This window comes from Centruroides sculpturatus, unplaced genomic scaffold (assembly GCF_000671375.1).
Source record: "Centruroides sculpturatus isolate CEXI.00-Female unplaced genomic scaffold, Cexi_2.0 scaffold165, whole genome shotgun sequence".
Lineage (NCBI taxonomy): Eukaryota > Metazoa > Arthropoda > Arachnida > Scorpiones > Buthidae > Centruroides > Centruroides sculpturatus.
Genome location: NW_019384429.1, coordinates 314234 through 338731, shown reverse-complemented (window position 1 = coordinate 338731; position 24498 = coordinate 314234). Strand labels below are relative to the sequence as shown.

The 24498-nt window shown below is 32.5% G+C and overlaps 1 protein-coding gene across 4 annotated transcripts in view; it reads left to right on the top strand.

The window, feature by feature from the left end:
- The window catches only part of LOC111619676 (coiled-coil domain-containing protein AGAP005037-like), a 341137-nt gene that overhangs the window by 100587 nt on the left and 216052 nt on the right, over nucleotides 1-24498 (top strand). For all 4 annotated transcript variants that reach the window (XM_023361441.1, XM_023361440.1, XM_023361443.1 and 1 more), the window contains 2 exons: nucleotides 9973-10104; nucleotides 15507-15804. In XM_023361441.1, coding sequence (XP_023217209.1) covers nucleotides 9973-10104; nucleotides 15507-15804 — 430 coding nt within the window. The remainder of the gene's footprint in view (nucleotides 1-9972; nucleotides 10105-15506; nucleotides 15805-24498) is intronic.

Sequence of the window (24498 nt, the reverse complement as noted above, 5' to 3'; positions counted from 1 at the left end):
GGTAAAACACTACACCTGTTTTGTTGATCAATTCTGGCCACCTTTTTCTGTTTGATGATATTACTCAATTTATTTACTCGATGGCAGTACACTTTCGAATCAATTGTTAAATTGTCTGGTAAAAGCTCCAAAAAAAAAATTTCCTTAAAATCTCACCAAAGAGAGCATCTCTCTTTAAGAACATGTGGAACCCATATATCAAGCTTTGAAACATAACCAATTTGTTTTGAGTAATCATAAACGGTTCAATTTGACAACTTTAATCTCTTAGCGATTTCATGTGTTGTTATTCGTCAGTTTGCTTCAATCAGTACCTTTGTTTTGTTCTCATTGGCTTCAACTGGCCATCCAGAACGTGGTGCATCTTCAATATTGAAATTGCCAGAACGAAATTTTGTAAACCAGTTTTGGCACTGTTGTCTCTGTTCTCTCCACACATCATCTTCATACATGTACCACAATTTTTTTCTTGCTTGAACAGCATTTTAATTTTTTGGTAATAAAAAAGCAAAATATGCCGAAAATGATGCTTTCAATCTTCCATATTTGCTGGGACACAAAAAATAAACAATTGCACAGAATCAAACAAAATTTTTTACAAATAAGCCTTAAAATGCTAACTGTCAAAATATATAACGATAATACAGTTTAGAATGAAAATGGTGGGAAAGATAAGACCAATTTGTCGAGTGGTAAAAAAAACGAACGTGCTTTCCAAACAACCTAATATTTCATTCACATTAGCAATACTGAATGTGAACATATTGATGAAAGTTATATTGAATGGTTAAAGTTCATGTCTCAAAATTTTCGCAATTGAACCTAACCTTATAGTTATGTCTAGATGAGAAAGCAGTTGCTTCACCAGACATTCCTAGATATGCCTTTGTGAAGATATAAATAAGGTCTATTTTAGTCATGGCTAGATGATCCACTTGGAACTTGAAAAAGTCATGCATAATATTCTAATTTCTGATATGGATGAGTATCATCTGATTAGTATTGTGACCGCAGGGTCGGCACCTCTGGCGCCCTGTCAGGATGACACCACTGTGTCTTGTAGTAGACACAGAAAAAAGTAATTGGCCGTTTATTTGGTTACGCGAACGGTCGCGTTTGTGGACTTTTAGTTCCGGGATGGAGGCGTACCGAGAGAACCAGAGGAATTACACTCTAACTCATCTAGACGTAATACCCGTTTATTGTTCATACTATATACAATCGCAATAGCTATATATAATTGGGTTAATTAACATATGTAAGTTTTTTCGGTTACCCGTATTCCGGAGAGAGAGAGCTCACATATATTTCGCGCGAGGATAAATACCTTGGTTTGAATCGTTGATTAGTCTTGGGTTGAATCGTTGATTTGTCTTCACAAAGTTCTTTCGAACGTTGATACGTTTTTCAAGTAGCACAAAGTTCTTCCTAACGTTGTCGGGCGTAGTCCTTTCGAACAGCGGCGATTAGATGAGTTCCTGGTAGCGACTTATCCGTTTTTGTAAAAAACACAGTGCGCACAAATTTCCAGAGACTGACTCTTACGTATCGACCCCTCCTTTTTATAAAGGGGGTCTCGTTGGGTTTTTTCCACTGCCTTATTAGGACTGTTCTTTTTTCTTTGACCAATAGTCTTTTTCGAGATTTCGGGTGACACATTCGATGTATCATGCTTGACAAGGAACTAAGTTCGTGGGAAAAGATTTTTATGTCTTTTTTTTATGGCAATTTGAAGTTAAATTTTTTTGTCTTTTCCTCCCTTAACAAAAATTTTATTTAACGAATTTATTCACTAAACTCGACTCTCACAGTATCTAATTCTAAGGAACTGTTTGCTTTGTTGAGACAAACCACACCAACAACTGAAATGTGCATCACAATTTCAGACTTTAAATCATTATATTTATATTTATCAAATCATTATATTCATACTTCAAGTTGCAGCCATGTTTCTATGTATTCCATGATTAGTTAATTAAGAGTGTAGCAAATCTAACTCACTACCAAAAAATTTTGGAATTAACATACTTAATGTGTTACTTTTCTTGCTTTCAGTTCAACAATGACTTATGTGAATTAGTCATATGACTACTCAAGGCTTAAGTTTTCTCATTCTTCTGCCAACACATGTTAATTTATAAAAGATATATTGATGATATCTGTATTATTTGGAAGTTAAAACCTGATATAAATGGATTTTTAGTATACATGAACAACAATCCATATGGCTTGAAGCTTGAACTGTAACAAATGAGAGATTAAGAGGCTTGCTTTCTGGATTTAAATATACAATTTGCTGACAATCACATCAAAACTAGTGTTTTACAAACTTGATTTCTTCCCTTTATTGAGCTGAAATTTGAAAAAATTGTAGACTTGTAAATTCCCACTGTTGTTTATTCATCAATCTGTCTGTTTTGCCTTAATCTTGAGAACAAAGTTAGACAGATGAAAGGTGAAACCAGATATGGAAACCTTAGGGGCAGATGGTTCCAATTAATTATATAAGAACTTTCAATGCAAACAGAAAGTCTTGTTATTTCAATTCAAAAATTTTCCTGTGAATGATGTTAGATAGATGACTGGCAAGACTCTGTTGTTAAAGGAAAAATATGATTACAGGGGGAAGTCACTACTAATTTGAGGTGGAGATAATATATATTAAATTAAATTAATGAAAAATATTATTAAAAATTGCAGCTCGCCAATAATTGCTCATATATATATCTGTGTCCTCCAATGGCCTGTTCAGTTATAAAATTGCTGTTTTCAGGGCACTTATCAGCAGAGCTTACCCTCATTATATAACATGGCTGATATGAGAATAAAACTAGAGTGCATTTCCAAGATAGCACATGGGTTTTTTAAAAAAAATTAATTTGTACGTTAGCTTGCTGCTATCAGTATCAGGTTTGCTCAGATAACTTAAATGATCTTGATAAGAACAATAACACCAATAATAGGAATAGAAAGACTGATGTTAATTCCACCCATATAATAATTAACTTTGAGCACAATATGTATATGTTACCGTGAAAGACTGAAATTAGAGAATGTTGATTTTCTCCGGTGAATGTTGACACATACAAAGTACATCAGTGAAAGACCAAATATTTGGTTATATTATTATACATTCGAACAGTCGCCAGTGTGTGGACAAGCACAGATAAGCTTTGGTGGAGGTCGAAATGAAAAGCCGTATCTATTTGTTATACTCTTGAACACTGCTGTTTGTCAGTCTTATGCAAGGTTTGTTGGTGCATGCAATGTTAGGTTACGTTTAGGTTTAGGTTAGGTTGGGTAAGATTTCTCCCTGAGAGAAGCAGCTGCAACTAATTCGAGAAGTGGAAGGCAAGGCAATACGTGCTGTAATTGCAAAAAGAAGTGCTCCATGACTAAATGTGGTTGTAAAGTTTGAGTCTTGTGCAATTCGAAGTGTCATAACAGTTTAAGTTGTTGCAATAAATAAGATTGTATGAGATAATTTATGTGTAAGTTTATTATTGATATTATTTTTCTTTTCTGATTAAGAATATACTTTTCGTCTTAGGTTCAACAGTTTATTTGCATGTGCTGTTACTTAAGCTTTCTCCTATTTTGACATATATCATATATTAAAAAGTTGCATTCTTGACTTAACATAAAAATATTTTTATTCAACATTCACCATCAGTGCATGCTGAATGTCGACATTTACCGGTTTAAGTGAGAAATAATGATATTTAGCGAATATTTCGTACATACATGAAACGACTATGTAAATGCTGACATTCACTAGAGAATCTTGACAATTGCCAGATATTGGTCTTTCACAGTAATATATACATTATATAAGGAAATAGCAAGATACAGTATAAGGGCGTGCATGTAGCATACAGGGACAATCAAAGTGTCTATAAATTATTATATAATAGGAAAAACCCAATGAACATAGAGAGAATGCCTGGTATATATAAGATTGAAAACGTTTGTTTTAAAGAGAAATAATGTTGCTAGACTAAATAAAGGTATTGTGGTTATATAATTGCATTTTAGGATCTCCAAAATGAAAGGAATCTATCTAACTTGTTCTTTGATGTCTTTTATAAATTTAATTTAGAACCTATTGTATAAAATTTGTCATTTTAACTGGAACACTATCACTGTTCAATGCTATGTACAAAAATGCTATCATTACATCCCTAATATGAAGAGCTTATTCTCAACTATCCTTGTGAAGGTTGGGATAGCTTAATGATAGGGATGCTTTAATGTTACTTGAGAAGTTGTGAGGCTATGAAATCCCTCCTGTAACACAGTTACAAATACAGTGGGTGGTTGGTTAATAAACATAATTCATTTAAAGGCAATTTTTTTGCTACCTGAATTGTTCATTAACCAATTATTGACTTACCTTAGATTTTTATGGAAATTTGATTAATTCATTCTGAAAACCCCTAAAAATAAAAAAATTATATAATTTCTTACTTTGTTTATTTATATGTAATAAACTAAAAGCAATCTCCATTTTTTCATGGATGGCACATCTTTGTTTCTCAGATGTGAGTTTTACTCCTTTATCTGCTTGAGTCTTTTTTATTATATCTTTCTTAGCTAAGATTGTGCTACTGTAGACCTGTTGAAATCATACTGCCTAACAACATCAGACATCATCTGCCCACTCTCTACCTTGGTTATTACCTCTTGCTTAGTTTCTACAGTGAATGCTGTTCTTGACACTCTGTTCTTTTTAGGCCTTATAATATTATCAGGTTTTTTTAAAATAAAAAGTTTAGAAAAGTGCTTACAAAAATTCAGAGCACAGAAATCAACTAGTGTAAAAAAAGGTTATGTATACAATTGTGAAAGTGTTGTTTCATAAACCATTCGTAGATGTCAGTAAAATATAGTTTTGCAAATCTTAAACACAGCATCACTTCTTCATGTGTTTGTTTTGTGAGGTGTTTTTTATCTGAACATGTGTTTGTTATCCAGACGTAAAAATCTTTCACGAAAGTGTTTGTTGTCTGATTTGTTTGCAGTCCAAACTGTTTGTTAACCAATCACACACTGTACTTATGATTATCACATTCATGCTACTACCAGAGTGCTTGCTATACATATTATATGACACCAGAATGACATTAAACATAATCAATGAATTACAGAACTATCTAAATGAGTTTTGTTTAGTAGTTTATAGCCTGTTTGGATAAATACACATTTTATTTCAACCCTGCATTAATTCTGATTTAGTTTTTTTATGGAAAATAATGTGTGTGTGTGTGTGTGTGTGTAGTAATATAATAATAGAAATAGATAAATAAACTCACGCCAGAATTGTATAGCTTCTTGATAACAAGCACTGAGTTCAGTGTTAACACAATTTTCTTATATCGCAAGTACTTTCGACGAGTATTATATCGTCGTCCTCAGGCGAAAAAGAACAAATTTGAAAAATAGAACTGCAGGGTGTTCCAAGTAGAAAACGGAAAATTTTCTTGTCAATTTCTAAATTATAACATTCGGTAATTCCGTTGGTCATGTGCAACAAGCTTTTGTGGGTGTTCGAATTATCTTAAATCCACACGACTAGCAGCGCATGCATTGAGGAGCAATCGTACTAATTGTACGACTCTTGTCGCATTTTGTTGTTTAAACGCTGGTATAAAGTAACATCATATTTCGGGCAAGTCAAGTGCTAGACATTCGTGAAGCGCTGATCTTCATCACTAAAAACAACTATTTCTGCTTCAATCAGAAAGTCTCTTACAGAAGTAAGGAGTTCCCATGGGCTCTCCTCTCTCAGCAGTATTAGCTGAGCTCGTTATGAGAGACGTAGAACAAAAAACTTTCAAAGCCCCACTTGCTATATGCTACCCATCACTATACTTATGCTATGTAGACGACATCCTACTAATATGGGAAAACTCAGAAGAGGAGTTTATGCAGCAACTTTCAAGCGTCCATGCCACGATCAATTTCACCTGGGAAAAGGAGCAGGATCAATCTGTAACATTTTTGGATATGCAGATACAGAAGTCACTAGAAGGGCCGCAGTTTACTGTGCATTATAAGTCAAACATGATCCCCTATATCATTCTGGCTTATGCATTTCAACCATCACGGTATGTCAATGCCGCCATAGCAGCTCTTATAAGAAGAGTGATGCTACTTCCTTCATCGCAAGCTCTAATAAAAGTTGAGTTGGAAATCATAAGAACGGCAGTACATCACGCTGGATTCATAGGTGCCATATTTACGCATGTACTATGTAGGGTAAAAGATTCCCTTTTCCCGTTTACCACACTATACAGCAAAAAAGAAATGTCTAGGGTACAATCAGCATTGCTGTACCTAGGAGCACTGTCCATACTTATTAGCCATATTTTCTGGCGATACAGCTTTACCCTTCCTTTAACTCCCCTACCCAGCCTACGCAGGAGCATATGCAATGATCGGGATAAAGTCAATGTTTTAGAAAAATCAGGAGTATACGCAGTGCAACTAAAAAAATCCAATAACGGGGATAATTGAGAAGTATATAGGGGCAATGACAAGAATGCTCACTTGCCGTATTGCAGAACATCAGGAGGATATAAACAAAGGAAGACAGACCACAGAGCTCGCCAGAAAAGTTCTACAGCAGAGCTATAACCCGTTTTGGTCAAAAACAGCATTGTTCAAGCACTGTAATAACAGAAGGACTACATTTATTTGGAAAGCGCTCCTCACAATGACCACAGATGCATGCAACATCCCCACCCTCGACTTGCTCGAAATATGGGTTACTTTATACTAGCGTTTAAACAACAAAATGCGACAAGAGTCGTACAATTAGTATGATTGCTCCTCAACACATGCGCTGCTAGTCGTGTGGATTTAAGATATTTTGAATGCCCACAAAAGCTTGTTGCATGTGACCAACGGAATTACCGAACGTTATAATTTAGAAATTGACAAGAAAATTTTCCGTTTTCTACTTGGAACACTCTTGGATAATATGTTTTTTCAAATTTGTTCTTTTTCGCCTGAGGACGATGATATAATACTTGTTGAAAATACTTGCATTATAAGAAAATTATGTTAATACTGAACTCAGTGCTTGTTATCAAGTAGCAATATAATAATATATATATATATAATATATTAAACAATGATGTTTGTAATCAGCCTACCTTTTCTATTCTTAACCATTAGATTGTCCTCTTCAATACATTAAAGTAAATTTATTAAATTAGTGCAGATATTTTGTAATTTTTAATTTTGTAAAATAAATTTTAGTATATCTATATTCTAAATTTTCTTCTATTTTTTAAAAGTATATATTAAATTTGTAAATGTTGTACTTTTAAGAAGATCTATCCATATTTACAAATTATAAATTTAAAATACTTTTTAAAATTTCAAGAGTTTAAATTAAAAAATTTTTCTGATTATTATTATTATAATTGTGTATATCATTAAATTTAACATCATTAGATAATATTGTTCTTTGCTTTATCTCATGTGACTGTGCAAACTTATTTTCTCAAATATATTCATACCATGATTACCAACCAAACTCACACTCAGCAGAAAAGTGTTTAGTGTTTAATGATGATTTTTAGTAATTATTATTCATACCATGTTTTAAGATTTGTGAGAAATGCAGTCATTACTATCTTAAGTTATATATATTTGTGAATTATTTTAGGCTCTAATCCTGTTTCATGTAGGATCTGATAATGGCATTCTATTTGTGTGTTTGATAATATTGAAGTCCCAAAAATCAAATCAAAGGTACAACTAATTATAAAATTCATAAATGATAGAGTTATGGAGGTCAAATCAGGTCAGCAACACATGTTGGTGACAAAACCCAGACAGGAAGAAAACTTTCTTACTTATTGTAAAACAAACGCAATGTGATGATAAATGGCAGAGGGGAATGTCGACAGAAAGAGAGAGCTTTGTCAAGATGCTCATGAACGAGTGTCGGGTCTGAACTATTGAGAAAAAGGGACACGTATGAAGTCATGTAAGCCGAACCTGTCAGGGGGGTAAATGGCCACAAGAACATCTGGTAGATCATTTTAGGTTAAAAAATGTCAGAGAAAAGGGCCATAACGGAGTAAAATACAAATGCAGATTTCAAAAGCTCCGTCAACACCTCTCAGACTTTTCTCAACCCAGATCAGTCTTGGGTTTTACCTAGAGACAAAAGAGTGACTAATCGGGGTAGGGGAGAGGGTGAACAGGACCAATCAAAAGGTTGAGATTCGAGGGAAAATTTTATAAAACCCCTGAGTCTCAAGATCAAGAGCGGTTTTCCTCCAGACAAGTGTTTCCATCAGTGGCCCAAGACCTCCATCCATCCACAGCATCTCCCATCAGAGTCACCTCCTGTGCAATGGACATGCAACTTTGGACATCAGCCTTCACCCATCCACCGACATTGGGATCTTCCCAGCGAAAAACAATCTAGATTAAATTTTCTGTGTCATTATTATGTAAGTTAATTTTATGACAAAAATAAATGGTTTTGTAAGACACTTGTTATCTTTGCCTCAGCCGCCACCACCTACATATGATTCACTCCTAGGTTTTCCTGACATGCAATTAACTTATTGTCCCTAAAAGTCTGCAACCTTACCATATTTTCAAGGTAGAACATTTGTATTATGCATTCACTTCAACATGAATGCTATACTGACTGTATAGTATCAGCATGTTTTATGACTGTAGTATACCATATATGGTAAAGTGTGGTAAATAATACCACATATGGTGCAATTATGAACTGTAGTTTATAACTACAGTAGAGCCTCGATTATCCGACTCAATTGGGGACTGGGGTTGGTTGGATAATTGAAAAGTCGGATAACCGAAAAGTATGAAAAATCCATTATTAGTGTAGTATATTATTATATCCCATGTAATTAGTATATTAGTATATCGCTATTAACCTACTTCACGTTGAATTTTCATCGATGTTAAGCCTAACAAAAATTTTTTTAAAATAATAATCGTCGCTATTGTATCGTTAAAAATTAGAAAATTAAGCTTCGTTAAAATACTGGCTCCCTTTCATGGTCGAATGAGTGTTGCCAGCTAAAACACGTAAAAATAATATTAAAGTAGCCAAGACATAGCCAAATATTGTAGTGCCACATCACTAGCGGACATTTGAAATTTGCCGACTAGGACGGTCGGTTAACCGAGGTGTCGGTTAATCAGGGTCGGATAATCGAGGCTCTACTGTATACTATACATATTCTTACTGATTTGCAATTAACATTGTAAAATGTTTGAAAACGTACATGGAGGATGATCAATGGAATCAAAATATAATGAGTCTTCTGATAAATGTAATCTTAAAACTATTTAGATATTTGTTTATAACTCTAGTAATTTTATTTAAATATTTGTAACAAATTTTTTCAACTTTGGAATTATTATTATTAGCTGCAAATTGTTAACTGTATATTTTTATTTATAGCAATAAGATAAATATTTGTATTTTTGACTATTATACTATTGGTTTTGCTATATGATTTTTAAAAATATGGCAGTTTATTTGATTATTTTTAAATTACATTTTATAAGAATTATATCTTAATATGATATTTCATTGAATGTTAATGTAGTAAAAGAAATTTTACAAGTTTTAATGTTAGTAACTTTTTTTATTGTTAATTCTATAACTTTTATAAATATCCAATGCTAATTTATCTTAACCATTATGTGATTTTATTAGACTGAAATAGACTGTTTTTTACGAGAGATTTTAATTTATAATTTAATATTTAAAACATTTATGAAACTTTGTTTTGCTTATCAAAATAACTATAAATTCATAAAATTTTTACTAACTACTCAGTATATCATAGTATATATGATAATGAATTATTTAATGGGACAGTAGTAGTAATTTTGAAATAAAAATTTTTCATAAAGTAAAACCCATATAAAGTATTATTAAACAATGAATAATTTATTATTTTTTTAAAGGTCCTGTAATGCCTCCTCCTAAGCCTCAAAGGAGTTTTCAACAAGGAGTACCTGTTTTACCAATCACACCTCCACCACCTGGTCCACCTCCATCCATTCCTTCTCCACGTTCTGTACCTTCATATCCCATGGGTGAGTGAAAAAATTTTTTAAAATTATTTTAATATTATAATTTTTAACTCAAAATTTTTATTTATTAATAAATAAAAATTTTGAATATACAGTAGTTATAATCAAAAGTAACTATAAAGTTTATGAACATATCAGCACTAATTAAAAGTTTGTGAAATTTATTCTCAAAAATAATGTAACAAATCTGAGTTCAAAAAACCTAATGATTGACCAAATAGTTATAAAATAGGAAATCCTCATACTGGAATTATGAGAATTATTATGTAAAATCTAGATTTATCTTTTAAAAGATACTTCAAAACTGGATGAGATTACAATAATAGCACTAATTAACACCAATAATCCAGTTAAAATGAACAAATTTATTATAAGAACAAATGTTTTTGACTGTCTTTTAACAGCCATCTTCAGGTTATGGAATGTTACATAGAATAAAATTCAAAAAACAAAATTTAAATAAAATTGAACTTGTTAAACAAGTACTGGTGGTCACACATGTAAAAGAATATCAAAGAAAAATAAAATAAAATTAAAATAAAATACAAAACAATATAACAGGTTAACGAGAATATGTTCCTAAAATACTGGCCCACAAAAATATTAAGTAAAGAAAATATTACTATAAGGACATGAGCTAGAAACAAATCCATGTAGCTAGTAAAGGTACTAGGATCCATGGAAGTTTTAGTTGAAAGGAGGCAGGTTAAGAAGAAACTTCTTTTATTTGTAATTAAAGGAAATGGACCCTGCCTGGTTGGTTAGTTCTGATTGTAAGTAGGTCTGGAAATCCACATAGATAAAAATCCAAATGTTACTCCAATTTTTAAAAAGGCCCATCATTCCTTTCATCATGAGGGAGATAGTAGAAATAGCTCTAGATAATTTACATAAGGACAGAATTTTTAAAACAGGTCTGTTTTTTGAAGTGGGAATCACCAATTGCTTGTGTTCAAAAAATAAATGGCAAAATTCTTATATGTGAGGACTATAAATGAAATGTAAATCAAGCCTCTGCACCAGACATCTGTCCTTTACCTACTATCACAGAATTTTAAACTTTCAAATGGAAGATATTTTTCAAAGTTACAGGATTACCAACAATTAAAAGCTGATAGGGAATCTTCAGCACCTATCTTCAGCAACCATAAACACTATTAAAGAGTTCTGTTCCTATAATACAACTCTAAAACCTTATACGATACAGCCAAATTTATTATCTCAATTCAGACGTTTTTGGACATCTTTAATGCTCTTTTTCAAGAATGAACTAACTATAATCGAACTAACTGAAATCGAATACTGGCTAATTTGTATAAACGATAACTGCATTTTGGAACGCGTATTTAAAAAATTCTTATTGCGCAGACTCGTGCCTTTGTTTACCGTTATAACTATATGCCATAAATACAAAACCAATAATATACATCAAACCATACATAGATGAACATAACATAATTAAACATGCTAAATATAAGCAAACACTCATGACCACTAAATGCCATCTTGCTGATACTATTAATTCGCTCCGTTATATTAGGCTTGATCTCCATGCTTCCGATATCCTACTTGCTTCTCTAAAGTTAATTGCTGTTCCTTCTTGATTACTTTTACAAATATGCCACGTCTCTGTGTATTTTAGATGCCGTTTTTCGTGAATTTTTTGTATTAACTTTGCCTTATCCCACTCCGCTGTGACTTCTGTAGGGTCTGCTAGGATGTATGTCGCTAGCCCTGTGGCTGGCTGCTCATTCCTTATGTTTCTTTTGTGCTCTATCATTCTTTCTTTGAGCGATCTTCTTGTAGCTCCAATATAAAATAGCTCTTTTTGCCGCCTTTTATCTGTTATTGGAACTCTGTATACTCCGGGAAGAAGGTGCAAGACAGAAATGAAGAGCTGCAATACATCAAAAATATAGCAAGGCAATTTGGGGTTAGCATTAAGCCTCTAACCAACAAAACAAAAACAGACACCAAAGAGAGGAATATAAGAAATAATAGGGAAGAGTTTGCACTAATAGAATACAGAGTTCAGTTAAACAATATATACAAAAGAATTGGAGCAACAACGAACAAGAAAATAATTTACAAAAGGAATTCAACAGTGTATCAAATGTTAAGAACAGACAAAGACGAGATAGACGGAAACCTTCTTCCCGGAGTATACAGAGTTCCAATAACAGATAAAAGGCGGCAAAAAGAGCTATTCTATATTGGGGCTACAAGAAGATCGCTCAAAGAAAGAATGATAGAGCACAAAAGAAACATAAGGAATGAGCAGCCAGCCACAGCGCTAGTTAGTTAGTTCGTTCTTGAAAAAGGGCATTAATGATGTCCGAAAACGTTTGAATTGGGATAATAAATTTGGCTGTATCGTATAAGGTGTTAGAGTGCTATTATTTTACTTTAATTCACCAGACTGATAGTAGAAGAACACTACTGCTTGCAGACAATTTATTGCTTTACAGTATCATAATAAATCTTTAAATATTTATGAATAAATATTAAAAAGATTATGTTGATTCTTGATTATTAAAAAAACCACAGAAAAAATAAAAGATTACTGAATAGAACAAAAACGAATAAAACTCTCAGGTTATATTGAATAGGGATGATGAATAAACCTAATCAAGATTAATAGCATATTTGTTATATAGTCAAAGTTTTAAAGAAAGTAAATTCCTTCACCTACATAAAGAAATCAAACATAGAAATTCATTTTTTAAAAACTGTTTATTTCAAAACTAATTTTGAAATGGAAAGAATTTGCTAACATTTTTTGTTTTCTATTTTATAATCAAGAAATAAATAAAAATGCAATAAAGAAGGTAAAATTCAAACATCCAATGGCATTAATTAACAACAAATGTTTTTACAGTCTTAACTGACCATGTTCAGGTTCTACAATGCAAAAAATTTAAAACACAAGATGCAGGATGGAATAAAATACAACTATAAACTAAAGCCACATAAACAAATTTTATCAAACACTTGCATAGCTTTATATTTTAAACTGTTTGCATTCTAGAACCCAAAAACACCAATTTAAAATGATTGAAAATATTTGTTTGTTAAAACTTTGCAGAATTAAAAAAAAAAGGGTCTTGTTTGAATTTACTTCATAATGTTTATGTTTGAAATGAAGGTAAGAAAACTTCCCATAAATTTTTCTCTTACAATTTTAGACCTTTGATTTTTATTTGTTTTTTTTTCTTATATTCTACATATACATAATTTATTTGTAAATATTCAAGAAAATTGAAATTGTGCAAATAATGATAGCAGTGTCATTATTGAACTGCAACTGAAAGTTTCTGTAGATTTATTTTTGCTTAAAAACGAAATGCAAACTACTTTATTTTAGTGACAATGTTATAAAATGATCCATTAGTCATTGTAAATAGAAAAATCTAAAGTAANGCTTGATCTCCATGCTTCCGATATTCTACTTGCTTCTCTAAAGTTAATTGCTGTTCCTTCTTGATTACTTTTACAAATATGCCACGTCTCTGTGTATTTTAGATGCCATTTTTCGTGAATTTTTTGTATTAACTTTGCCTTATCCCACTCCGCTGTGACTTCTGTAGGGTCTGCTAGGATGTATGTCGCTAGCGCTGTGGCTGGCTGCTCATTCCTTATGTTTCTTTTGTGCTCTATCATTCTTTCTTTGAGCGATCTTCTTGTAGCTCCAATATAAAATAGCTCTTTTTGCCGCCTTTTATCTGTTATTGGAACTCTGTATACTCCGGGAAGAAGGTGCAAGACAGAAATGAAGAGCTGCAATACATCAAAAATGTAGCAAGGCAATCTGGGGTTAACATTAAGCCTCTAAACAACAAAACAAAAACAGACAGCAAAGAGCAGAATATAAGTAATAATAGGGAAGAGTTTACACTGATAGAATACCGAGCTCAGTTAAACAATATATACAAAAGAATTGGAGCAGCAACAAACAAGAAAATAATTTACAAAAGGAATTCAACAGTGTATCAAATGTTAAGAACAGACAAAGACNACTGTTCTTATTATTTGGACTTATTGTACTGGTGTCTGGTTTTAGTGAATTGAGGAAAACTTAGCTAATAAAATAAATTTAATACCAGAGAAAATGGACTCAACTAATAAATATTTATGTTATGGAAATAATAAAAAACAGGAAACAACAGAGGAAAAAAGTATAATATATTCATTAGATTGCAGTTGTGGACAAAGAAAAACATGTATAGGAAGTAGAAACAAAAAAAAGTTAAAAATTCATTTAAAGGAACACATTAGAGCCATCAAAGGAAATTATGCAAATTTGGCAATTACTGAACACTGCAATGAAAAAGGGTGTGATATAGATTTGAATATGGTTAAAATAAAGAAGAAAGAAATAAATAATTTTAAAAGACAACTATATGAACATATTTACATAAAAAGTCAAAACAATAGAATCAACAATAACTTGGGAAGAGAAATCCACTAATCATAGAACAATATTATCAACAGGAAGAGTGACAGTTGGAGGAATTTATAAAGGAAATTATCTTAACGATAAGTTAATTATACAAGCAACAGCAAGTGAAGGATATATAAGTTTAGGAAGATATTTTAACAACCTATTTTAAAAAATGTAAAACCTTTTTAANTACCTCATTTCAATCAATAAAACGTGATTGACTGTTATTTGTGTTGTTGTATTGTCATGTGTTTCTCATCCTTTTTTTCACACTGGTATATATACTATCCCCATGATGTATCACAGAGCCAACTGAAACTTCAAATACATGGATGCTACAGGCCAATCTTCAAACAACCACCTCAAAGAACATTGGACTTCCATCGTGAAAGAGCTTGCCAACACTGAATTAGCAATGTTTGCTTCCAAGCCTGACATAGATATAAAGTACATATCAACTAAGTACACACATAGCATCTCCCTCACAGAACAGCTTAGATATTTAGAACAATTAGAAATTTACAAAGCCATGAGAAATAATACTGCTATCAACTTTAGAGATGCAGACTCCTTCCTCCCTGTGTGAAAGACATCTATGAAGTTTAATCTTACAACCGTCTCCCTTCTCTATCTTACATCACTGCTCACATATGAATGGCAATCACCTCTTCTGAGTAACTTTTCTGTTTGAACTGTTTGTTTTAACAACTGCATTTGAACTGAAAAGGTCAGTTAGCCTAATGATGTCCATTAAAAATGGATGAAAATGTTTGTTGTTTTATAGTTTCTTCTTGCTGGATATTGATTATATGTGCAGTGTTTATTAACGTACTTCTAGTTTTGAATAGTTGAAATTATATTGTTATTTAACTACTTCAGTGAACATGTGTAATGACTGTAATAAGATTAATTATATTTATTTGAATAACTAGAAGAATATATCAAATTATTTATTTATATACAGAGAGACGCCATGAACCTCAAGGAGCTTATCTTGCTCCCCCAGATCGTATTTATCCCACATCTGGACAATCACCATACCAACCATCTCCAGAACATCGTTATGAGCATTCTTATCATTCTTCACCAGACAGAAGTAATCATGATCTTGGTTATTTATCTTCCCCTGAACATCGTTACGATCATCAGCAATCATTTCCAATATATGGCAATTCTTCATTTGAAGAGCAGAGTTATTATGGAGAAAGGATGTATGGATCAAGATCAGGAAGTGTCACACCTGTTGTAGATGAACAAACAAGGTAATTAAGTTAGTATAATTAAATATTGAACTACTGCTATTTGAATTACATTTTAAAATAGGTATAAATAATTTGAGATTAAACAACTTTTTATTAAATTGGAAATTTATTTTTATGTTAAATATTTTGAAGATACTTTATCTTTATTATGTATTAAAATAAAATAAAATAACTTACTGGAATATAAACACTTAAAATAATCAAACACCTTAGTATTTCTAGCAACAAAGTATTTAATAAAAGTAATAACGTTTTCAACTATTTTTAATAGTCTTTTTCAGTTAAACCACTTTAAAACAAGAACAAATGTAAAATAGAACGCAAGCAATACAATGGTTTAAAAATTTGAAATTAATTACAACAAAATAAAAATAAAATAAAATGTAAAAACAAAATTAAATTACAATAAAGTATTAAGAAAATTAATTGTTGTGGTAAAAAGATTTCCATGCAAAGGATAGACTTTCTGTATCTCTATGGTTGATGCATCGTTTGTCAATATGGGCCTTGTAAATTTCAAGTTTTTTAATATGTTTAAGTACTTGTTTGTTGGTGGCAGTCCTAATTATGGATGCTTTGTCCCAATGTATATTAATATCTTGATGTTTAGCGAAGGCTGCAAGGACAGTATTGTCCAAGTTTTTAATAATGGAATACTTATGCTCTTTAAGCCTCTGCTTTAAGTCTCATAATGGCATTTTAGAGCTTGCACACCTGATTTGTTATACTTCGTTTTTTGTATTTGAAGGGAACACATATTTACAAGAAAGAGGGGTTACAATAGGGAGCCCGATATCCTTGTTTTTATGTGAACTAGTATTACGAAGATTAGAAAGTAATGTACTGCCCATATTTATAAATGACATACTTGTATATGCAAGATATGTTGATGATGTTTTTATCATTTGGAGGAATAGTAATAGCACTCAATGTTTCCTTAACAAAATTAATAACAACCCATATGGTTTGACTTTATCAATGGAACAAAAAAGTGACTTTAACGTAAATTTTCTGGATCTGTCCATCACTTGTAAATATGGTGAAATTTGGACAGATATTTATTGAAAGCCTAGCTATCTACCTATTATTATACCGAAGAATTCCTTTGATCCTCAGAATTTTAAGAATGCAGCCTTTCGATCATGGATAAAGCGGGCCTATACCCACTGTACGAGTATGTTTGACACACATAGAGAATTAAATTATATACGTACAATAGCTGTACAACAGGGATATTGTATAAGTGAAATTAATGCTCTTATTGCTAAATATTGTAATCAAACAAATAAGCAACCTACAACTAAGAACCAAGGACCAAGAGTAGTTCTCAACTATATACCTTTCCTACACTCGATGATTAAAAAATTATCTCACAAGAATAATTTAAGAATTATTTATCCTCATAATCCTACGATTTATAGAATTCTATGAAATGATAAGAAGAAAGGAAACCGTAACAAAGGAGTGTATTCTATTCCTTTAAGTGACCGTCGTTTTAATTCAGATCTTGTTTATGTTGGTGCCACTATGAGACTTAAAACAGAGGCTTAAAGAGCATAAGTATTCCATTACTAAAAACTTGGACAGTACCGTCCTTGCAGCCTTCGCTAAACATCAAGATATTAATGTACATTGGGACAAAGCATCCATAATTAGGACTGCCACCAACAAACAAGTACTTAAACATATTAAAAAACTTGAAATTTACAAGACCCATATTGACAAAGGATGCATCAACCATAGAGATGCAGAAAGTCTGTCCTTTGCATGGAAATCTTTTTACCACGACGATTAATTTTCTTAATATTTTATTGTAATTTAATTTTGTTTTTACGTTTTATTTTATTTTTATTTTGTTGTAATTAATTTCAAAATTTTAAACNGCTCTTCATTTCTGTCTTGCACCTTCTTCCCGGAGTATACAGAGTTCCAATAACAGATAAAAGGCGGCAAAAAGAGCTATTTTATATTGGAGCTACAAGAAGATCGCTCAAAGAAAGAATGATAGAGCACAAAAGAAACATAAGGAATGAGCAGCCAGCCACAGGGCTAGCGACATACATCCTAGCAGACCCTACAGAAGTCACAGCGGAGTGGGATAAGGCAAAGTTAATACAAAAAATTCACGAAAAATGGCATCTAAAATACACAGAGACGTGGCATATTTGTAAAAGTAATCAAGAAGGAACAGCAATTAACTTTAGAGAAGCAAGTAGGATATCGGAAGCATGGAGATCAAGCCTAATATAACGGAGCGAATTAATAGTATCAGCAAGATGGCATTTAGTGGTCATGAGTGTTTGCTTATATTTAGCATGTTTAATTATGTTATGTTCATCTATGTATGGTTTGATGTATATTATTGGTTTTGTATTTATGGCATATAGTTATAACGGTAAACAAAGGCACGAGTCTGCGCAATAAGAATTTTTTAAATACGCGCTCCAAAATGCAGTTATCGTTTATACAAATTAGCCAGTATTCGATTTCAGTTAGTTAGATTATAGTTAGTTCATTCTTGAAAAAGAGCATTAAAGATGTCCAAAAACGTCTGAATTGAGATAATAAATTTGGCTGTATCGTATAAGGTTTTAGAGTTGTATTATTTGTTAATAAATACAGTCTACGAGGAAAGAGAAGTTCCTATTTTATATATAATTATACAAAAACATGGCGGACAGCCACACCATATTGGAGGTGTACATCTGGACAGTCTTTAGCATTGTGGAGGAGAGTAAAAACCAAGACACTTCTGAAAGCTAACCAAAAGTTATTTCTGGCAATCTCCTTTTACAGGATAGTCAGTCTCTTGTTGTATGTAACAGTTTTGTATACAATGTTTCAAGAGCAACTATTAGGTGTGAAGGAGGAGGCAGAGGAATGACGATAAATTAGACCTTTGATGGTATTTGAAGTTTAGCCATGTTGTCTGGCATACTGGGTAACAGTTAGGCTATGTCCTACATGGCAGTGTCCAGTGACCATGGGTGTGAACACACTTCCAAGCAGAGCAGACAAACCGGTTCAAGCAAATGTGTGCATCCAGATGAACCACGTTTAGTGACCACTAGCTGACGCTTCTACTTGCACATGCAGGAAGCAGCTACCAAGCTAGTTTGATCACCAATTCCACTGCTTGCACTTCCAATGAAGAAAATGGCTGATTTTGAAGATGAACATAAACTGAATAACAAATAAATTGTGTATATATGTTGTATGTACTTTAATTAATAATCTTTTATGTAATTTAATAATTTCTGATTTTGTTAAAAAAAAACTTTTTTTAACTTATCTATAAAGATTCTTTATATTTGTTGTGTATTTAGTTAGTGATAACAATTAACCGTCAAATTTACTGTTTTAATACTTGTCATATTTTCCATAGTAGGATTTGATGAAGTCTTCTCACTGCCATCTTGTAAACAACACACATCCACTCTGGACAACAGTGATAGTGATCACTGTTAGATCTAGTGATAACAATTAACCGTCAAATTTACTGTTTTAATACTTGTCATATTTTCCATAGTAGGATTTGATGAAGTCTTCTCACTGCCATCTTGTAAACAACACACATCCACTCTGGACAACAGTGATAGTGATCACTGTTAGATCTAGTGATAACAATTAACCGTCAAATTTACTGTTTTAATACTTGTCATATTTTCCATAGTAGGATTTGATGAAGTCTTCTCACTGCCATCTTGTAAACAACACACATCCACTCTGGACAGAAGTCACTTGTGAGTTGGAAGTGCATACAAAGATTCTTTCTGCCCATGGTCACTGGACGCTGCCACTTAGGACGTAGCCTTAGAAGTTCCTACTGTTGTCTTGAGTATCAGAAATATTATTCAATTAGAAATTTACAAAGCTGCAAGAAATAACATGGCTATCAACTTTACAGATAGACTGCTTCCCCCTACATGGAAGTCGATCTACTTATCATGGTGTTTAATCTTACAACCCCTCTCCTCCCTTGCTCTCTTACATCACCTTTCTTTTAACATATGAACAGCAATATCCTCTTCTGATGTTGTTCGAACTTTTCTGTTTGAACAACTCCATTCAAGCTGTGGAGGTCAGCCTGATGATGCCCATTAAAAACAGATGTAAACATTTGTTTTCTTGTAGTTTCTTCTTGATGGATATTGGTTATATGTGCAGTGTTTATTAATAATATCCTTTAACATTCACTTCATGAATATTTCTTATTTATTGTTAATATTTTTATTTCCAAAATAATATTATAGTAAGTAATGAATGCACAAAATTCTGGATAATATTCAAAACACTTACACAATCAAAAATCCAGATTGTGAAATAATGGTAGAGAAAATAAACATTTTCAATTGCTTTTAGCAATCATTCTCAAGTTAAAGAATTTATTCGGAAACATAGAATAGAACATATGATGGAATTTAACCCATTCAAGGCTAAGTTTTACGATACCTGCTGTAAAACTTGGTAGCCAAAGACCAAGTTTTTTCTATGTATTATGTCTTAACTACTATGAAAAAGAACAATTCTATGACTCTTTACAATTGTCTCTATTGCACTTCTTCGTGTAAGATCTGGCCAGAACAAAAGACGGGTTCCTTTGTTAGCTATTTTTTATATTCCCTACCCCGCTGCAAAAGTGTTGCTAATCATACAAACCCTGAGGCAATAGTGTTGCCAATACATAACAATTACTCCCCTCTAAAAGTGTTACAAAATCTTCAAGATATTTTGGTTGACAACAAACATGTTTGTTTTTTTCCGAGTATTAATTTCTTCNTGCCGACATAAACTATTAGTATAACACTTACGTGCCGTGGCATAACAGGAGTTGCGTTCCAGATACGGAAATTTTTCGAACTTTTGGGGAAAGGCCTTATCCGCTAGCACTTTCAGTAGTGTAAAACTACCATTATCAGCGGTACATAGAATACGATAGTTTAAGCTTTCCAAACGATATTCCAGCAGTTTTTCAAATTTCAACATCGAATATTTCGAATGATATTTCCGACAGTTCTGCTGATTATGGTTTTTGAATGTTAATTTAAATATTCTTACATCATAGCGCGTAGATGAGAACGATAATAAATAAATATCATAGTGAGAAATAGCCGTAAAAAGGCTTAGTTCATGCATGTAGTGTGCACCAAGGCAAAATAAGCATATGAGCAACAAAGGAGTATTAATATCTTGAGTTGAATTGTTTGAAAGCTGTTATCCAAATTTGTGGGAGCTCAAAAGTTGGGGAGTTGCACAGAATGGTAGTAGAAATGTAGAGTGTCTCCCAAATAAATAGCTCTTTTTGTTCGTTACAGCATTTCAGTAATTTTACTTCGTTCCATAGAGGCTGGTAGTTGTGATTGAGTACTTTCTTTGATAATTCTGTAACTGGCCTGTTATTTTTGATGTCTTCTTGATGTTCACGGATACGTGAACTTAATTTTCTGGCAGTAGCTCCTACATAACTAGTTTCTTCCCCGATAGTGTGCGCTTTAGCAGGATTTGGTAGACACCGGATTTTTCATTCAACTGGTACCTATCACTATCATTACATAGCAGTCTTCTTAGATTTGGTTGCAGTGTAATTGGTATAATTATTACAATTTTACTGGCATTACAGTACCGGAGAATATCCACCAAACCCTAGTAAGGGGGCCAAAGTTTATACCTTTTCTTAACCAAAATTATTCACAACTGATACCTCCTATTGTGGCCATAAAGAGCTCAAAAAGTCCAGATTTGCAACTTAAATTAGATCTTTCTACATTGACAGTTATTGCACCGATGTATTCCCCTAAAACCATAAGGGCAAATATGAAGACTCCAAAAATGGTAAAATCTTTTCTTGAATTGAATCACTTAAAGCTGTTAGTAGCTGACAAAGACAAATGTTTTGTTCTATGCACAAACAAAGATTTTTTTTAATAGAGCTAATCAGTTCCTCGAACATTCCAAATCCATAATAGTAAAACAAGATCCTACTTCCACCATGTTAAGAAAAGTGCACAAAGTTATTGCATTACCAGGAATTGTAGAGTCTTTAGCTGGTCCTCTCAATCCTCCATCAAACTTCATGCCCCAGACTATTTTTTGAGGCCAAAACCCATAAACCATTATGGCTGCTAAGATCATTGGTCAACAAACGTTCCCATCCCACATATCATCTTGAAGCTGCGCTAGCAAAACATATCACATCCTTAATCCTACACTCTGAGTTTGTAACTACAGCCTCAACAGAAGCCAAATGTACCATCTTACAAAAATTAGGAAACCTCCCCTCCAGTTCCTACTGATTTTATAAAGTTGATGTTATTTCTTTATATCATTCTGTTCCGTATTTCGAGGCCATCATGCTGGCAAATGCCCTATTCCTCTAGTCTAGTTATCCAGCATCACACATTTTACACCTACGTGAAGCTCTTCGCCTTATTACACAAAATAATTATTTCCAATTTAATGGAAAAATATATAAACAAACACAAGGCTCCCTATTATCTCCTATTCTACCTGATCTAGTCATGAGAAATATAGAACATTGGGTTTTCAATGCCCCTTTAACGATCCAATATCCTCTCATGTATCTACAGTATGTTGACGACGTGTTAATTGCGTGGGATGAGTCCAAAGAGGACTTGCTTCAATTTACTCAAATATTAGCCTCTATTTATCCTACAATTAATTTTACTGTCAAAGAGCAAGAAAACAATAGAATATCTTTCCTGGACTTAGACATACATACATCTCCGGAGCTTATATTCTCTGTCCATCATAGAAATAATAATGCTCCACAAATCATTCCACCGCCACTTACCAACCACCACATTACAAAAACTCTGCTATATCTTCCCTAATACGGAGGGCTTACCTTCTCCCTTCTACTCAGGTGCTAGTAGAAAATGAATTATCCATTATTCAGTCCACCATGTTAAAAGCAGGTTACTCACACTCAAAATTCAATTTTCTTAAAAATCATGTAAAAAATAGGTTATTTTCACAATCTTTTCTTTTTAATAAAGAAAACTTAAAAATAGCACATCCCCCGATACCCTATCTAGGCCCTATCACCTTAAAACTTTCACATCTTTTTAGAAGAAATGGTTATATTCTACCAATTACACCGCAACCAAATCTAAGAAGACTGCTATGTAATGATAGTGATAGGTACCAGTTGAATGAAAAATCCGGTGTCTACCAAATCCTGCTAAAGCGCACACTATCGGGGAAGAAACTAGTTATGTAGGAGCTACTGCCAGAAAATTAAGTTCACGTATCCGTGAACATCAAGAAGACATCAAAAATAACAGGCCAGTTACAGAATTATCAAAGAAAGTACTCAATCACAACTACCAGCCTCTATGGAACGAAGTAAAATTACTGAAATGCTGTAACGAACAAAAAGAGCTATTTATTTGGGAGACACTCTACATTTCTACTACCATTCTGTGCAACTCCCCAACTTTTGAGCTCCCACAAATTTGGATAACAGCTTTCAAACAATTCAACTCAAGATATTAATACTCCTTTGTTGCTCATATGCTTATTTTGCCTTGGTGCACACTACATGCATGAACTAAGCCTTTTTACGGCTATTTCTCACTATGATATTTATTTATTATCGTTCTCATCTACGCGCTATGATGTAAGAATATTTAAATTAACATTCAAAAACCATAATCAGCAGAACTGTCGGAAATATCATTCGAAATATTCGATGTTGAAATTTGAAAAACTGCTGGAATATCGTTTGGAAAGCTTAAACTATCGTATTCTATGTACCGCTGATAATGGTAGTTTTACACTACTGAAAGTGCTAGCGGATAAGGCCTTTCCCCAAAAGTTCGAAAAATTTCCGTATCTGGAACGCAACTCCTGTTATGCCACGGCACGTAAGTGTTATACTAATAGTTTATGTCGGCATGAAGTGTAAACTTATGGTATCATTTAAATCTTAATATAATTAACCACAAAAAACTGTAAATCATTTTAATTTGTATTATTGTCATGAAAAACTTTTAGAATAATGTTGTAATTTTATAAAATCTTATTTTAGCACCTAGTTGATGTAAACCTGCTGAGGAGGGACCTTAAGGTCTGAAACACATAGTGTGTATGTACAGGTGAATTACAAGGTGAACAATAAAGATTGTTTTTTTCTGTTTAAGTTTTTCTGAATTCACTGAAACCAAACACCAGTACAATAAGTCCAAATAATAAGAATAGTCCTAGTAGACTTTTATATAATAAATGGCATATAATAAGGACACAAAGGTATATGAATGAATACCTTTATTTTAAAATATTATTTTTGTTTCTATCAATTTATATTTGTAATTACTGAAACAAAAAGAAAAAAGCATTATATTTATAATTTTTTATAACATTTTTCTCTTTTTTTAATCATTGAGTACTATAAACCAAATATTTAATGATTTTTTTTCCAAATCATTTGATTACATATATTAAATGACTAAAAGATTTTTTAATTATTACTAAAGTTTGCAAAGAATTGTATGAAACTTGGTACCCTATTCAGAATTCAAAAAATAAGTTTATAAGAAAGTTAAAGTATTTATTGGAACACTAGAAATTCTTCCATCAAGTATGACGGAATATTTTTTTTATGAGAAAGTAAAGATTGGAGAATTGAGAAGAGTTTCAAGTCAAGCTTGATGATGTGATGCTGTTTCTACAGTT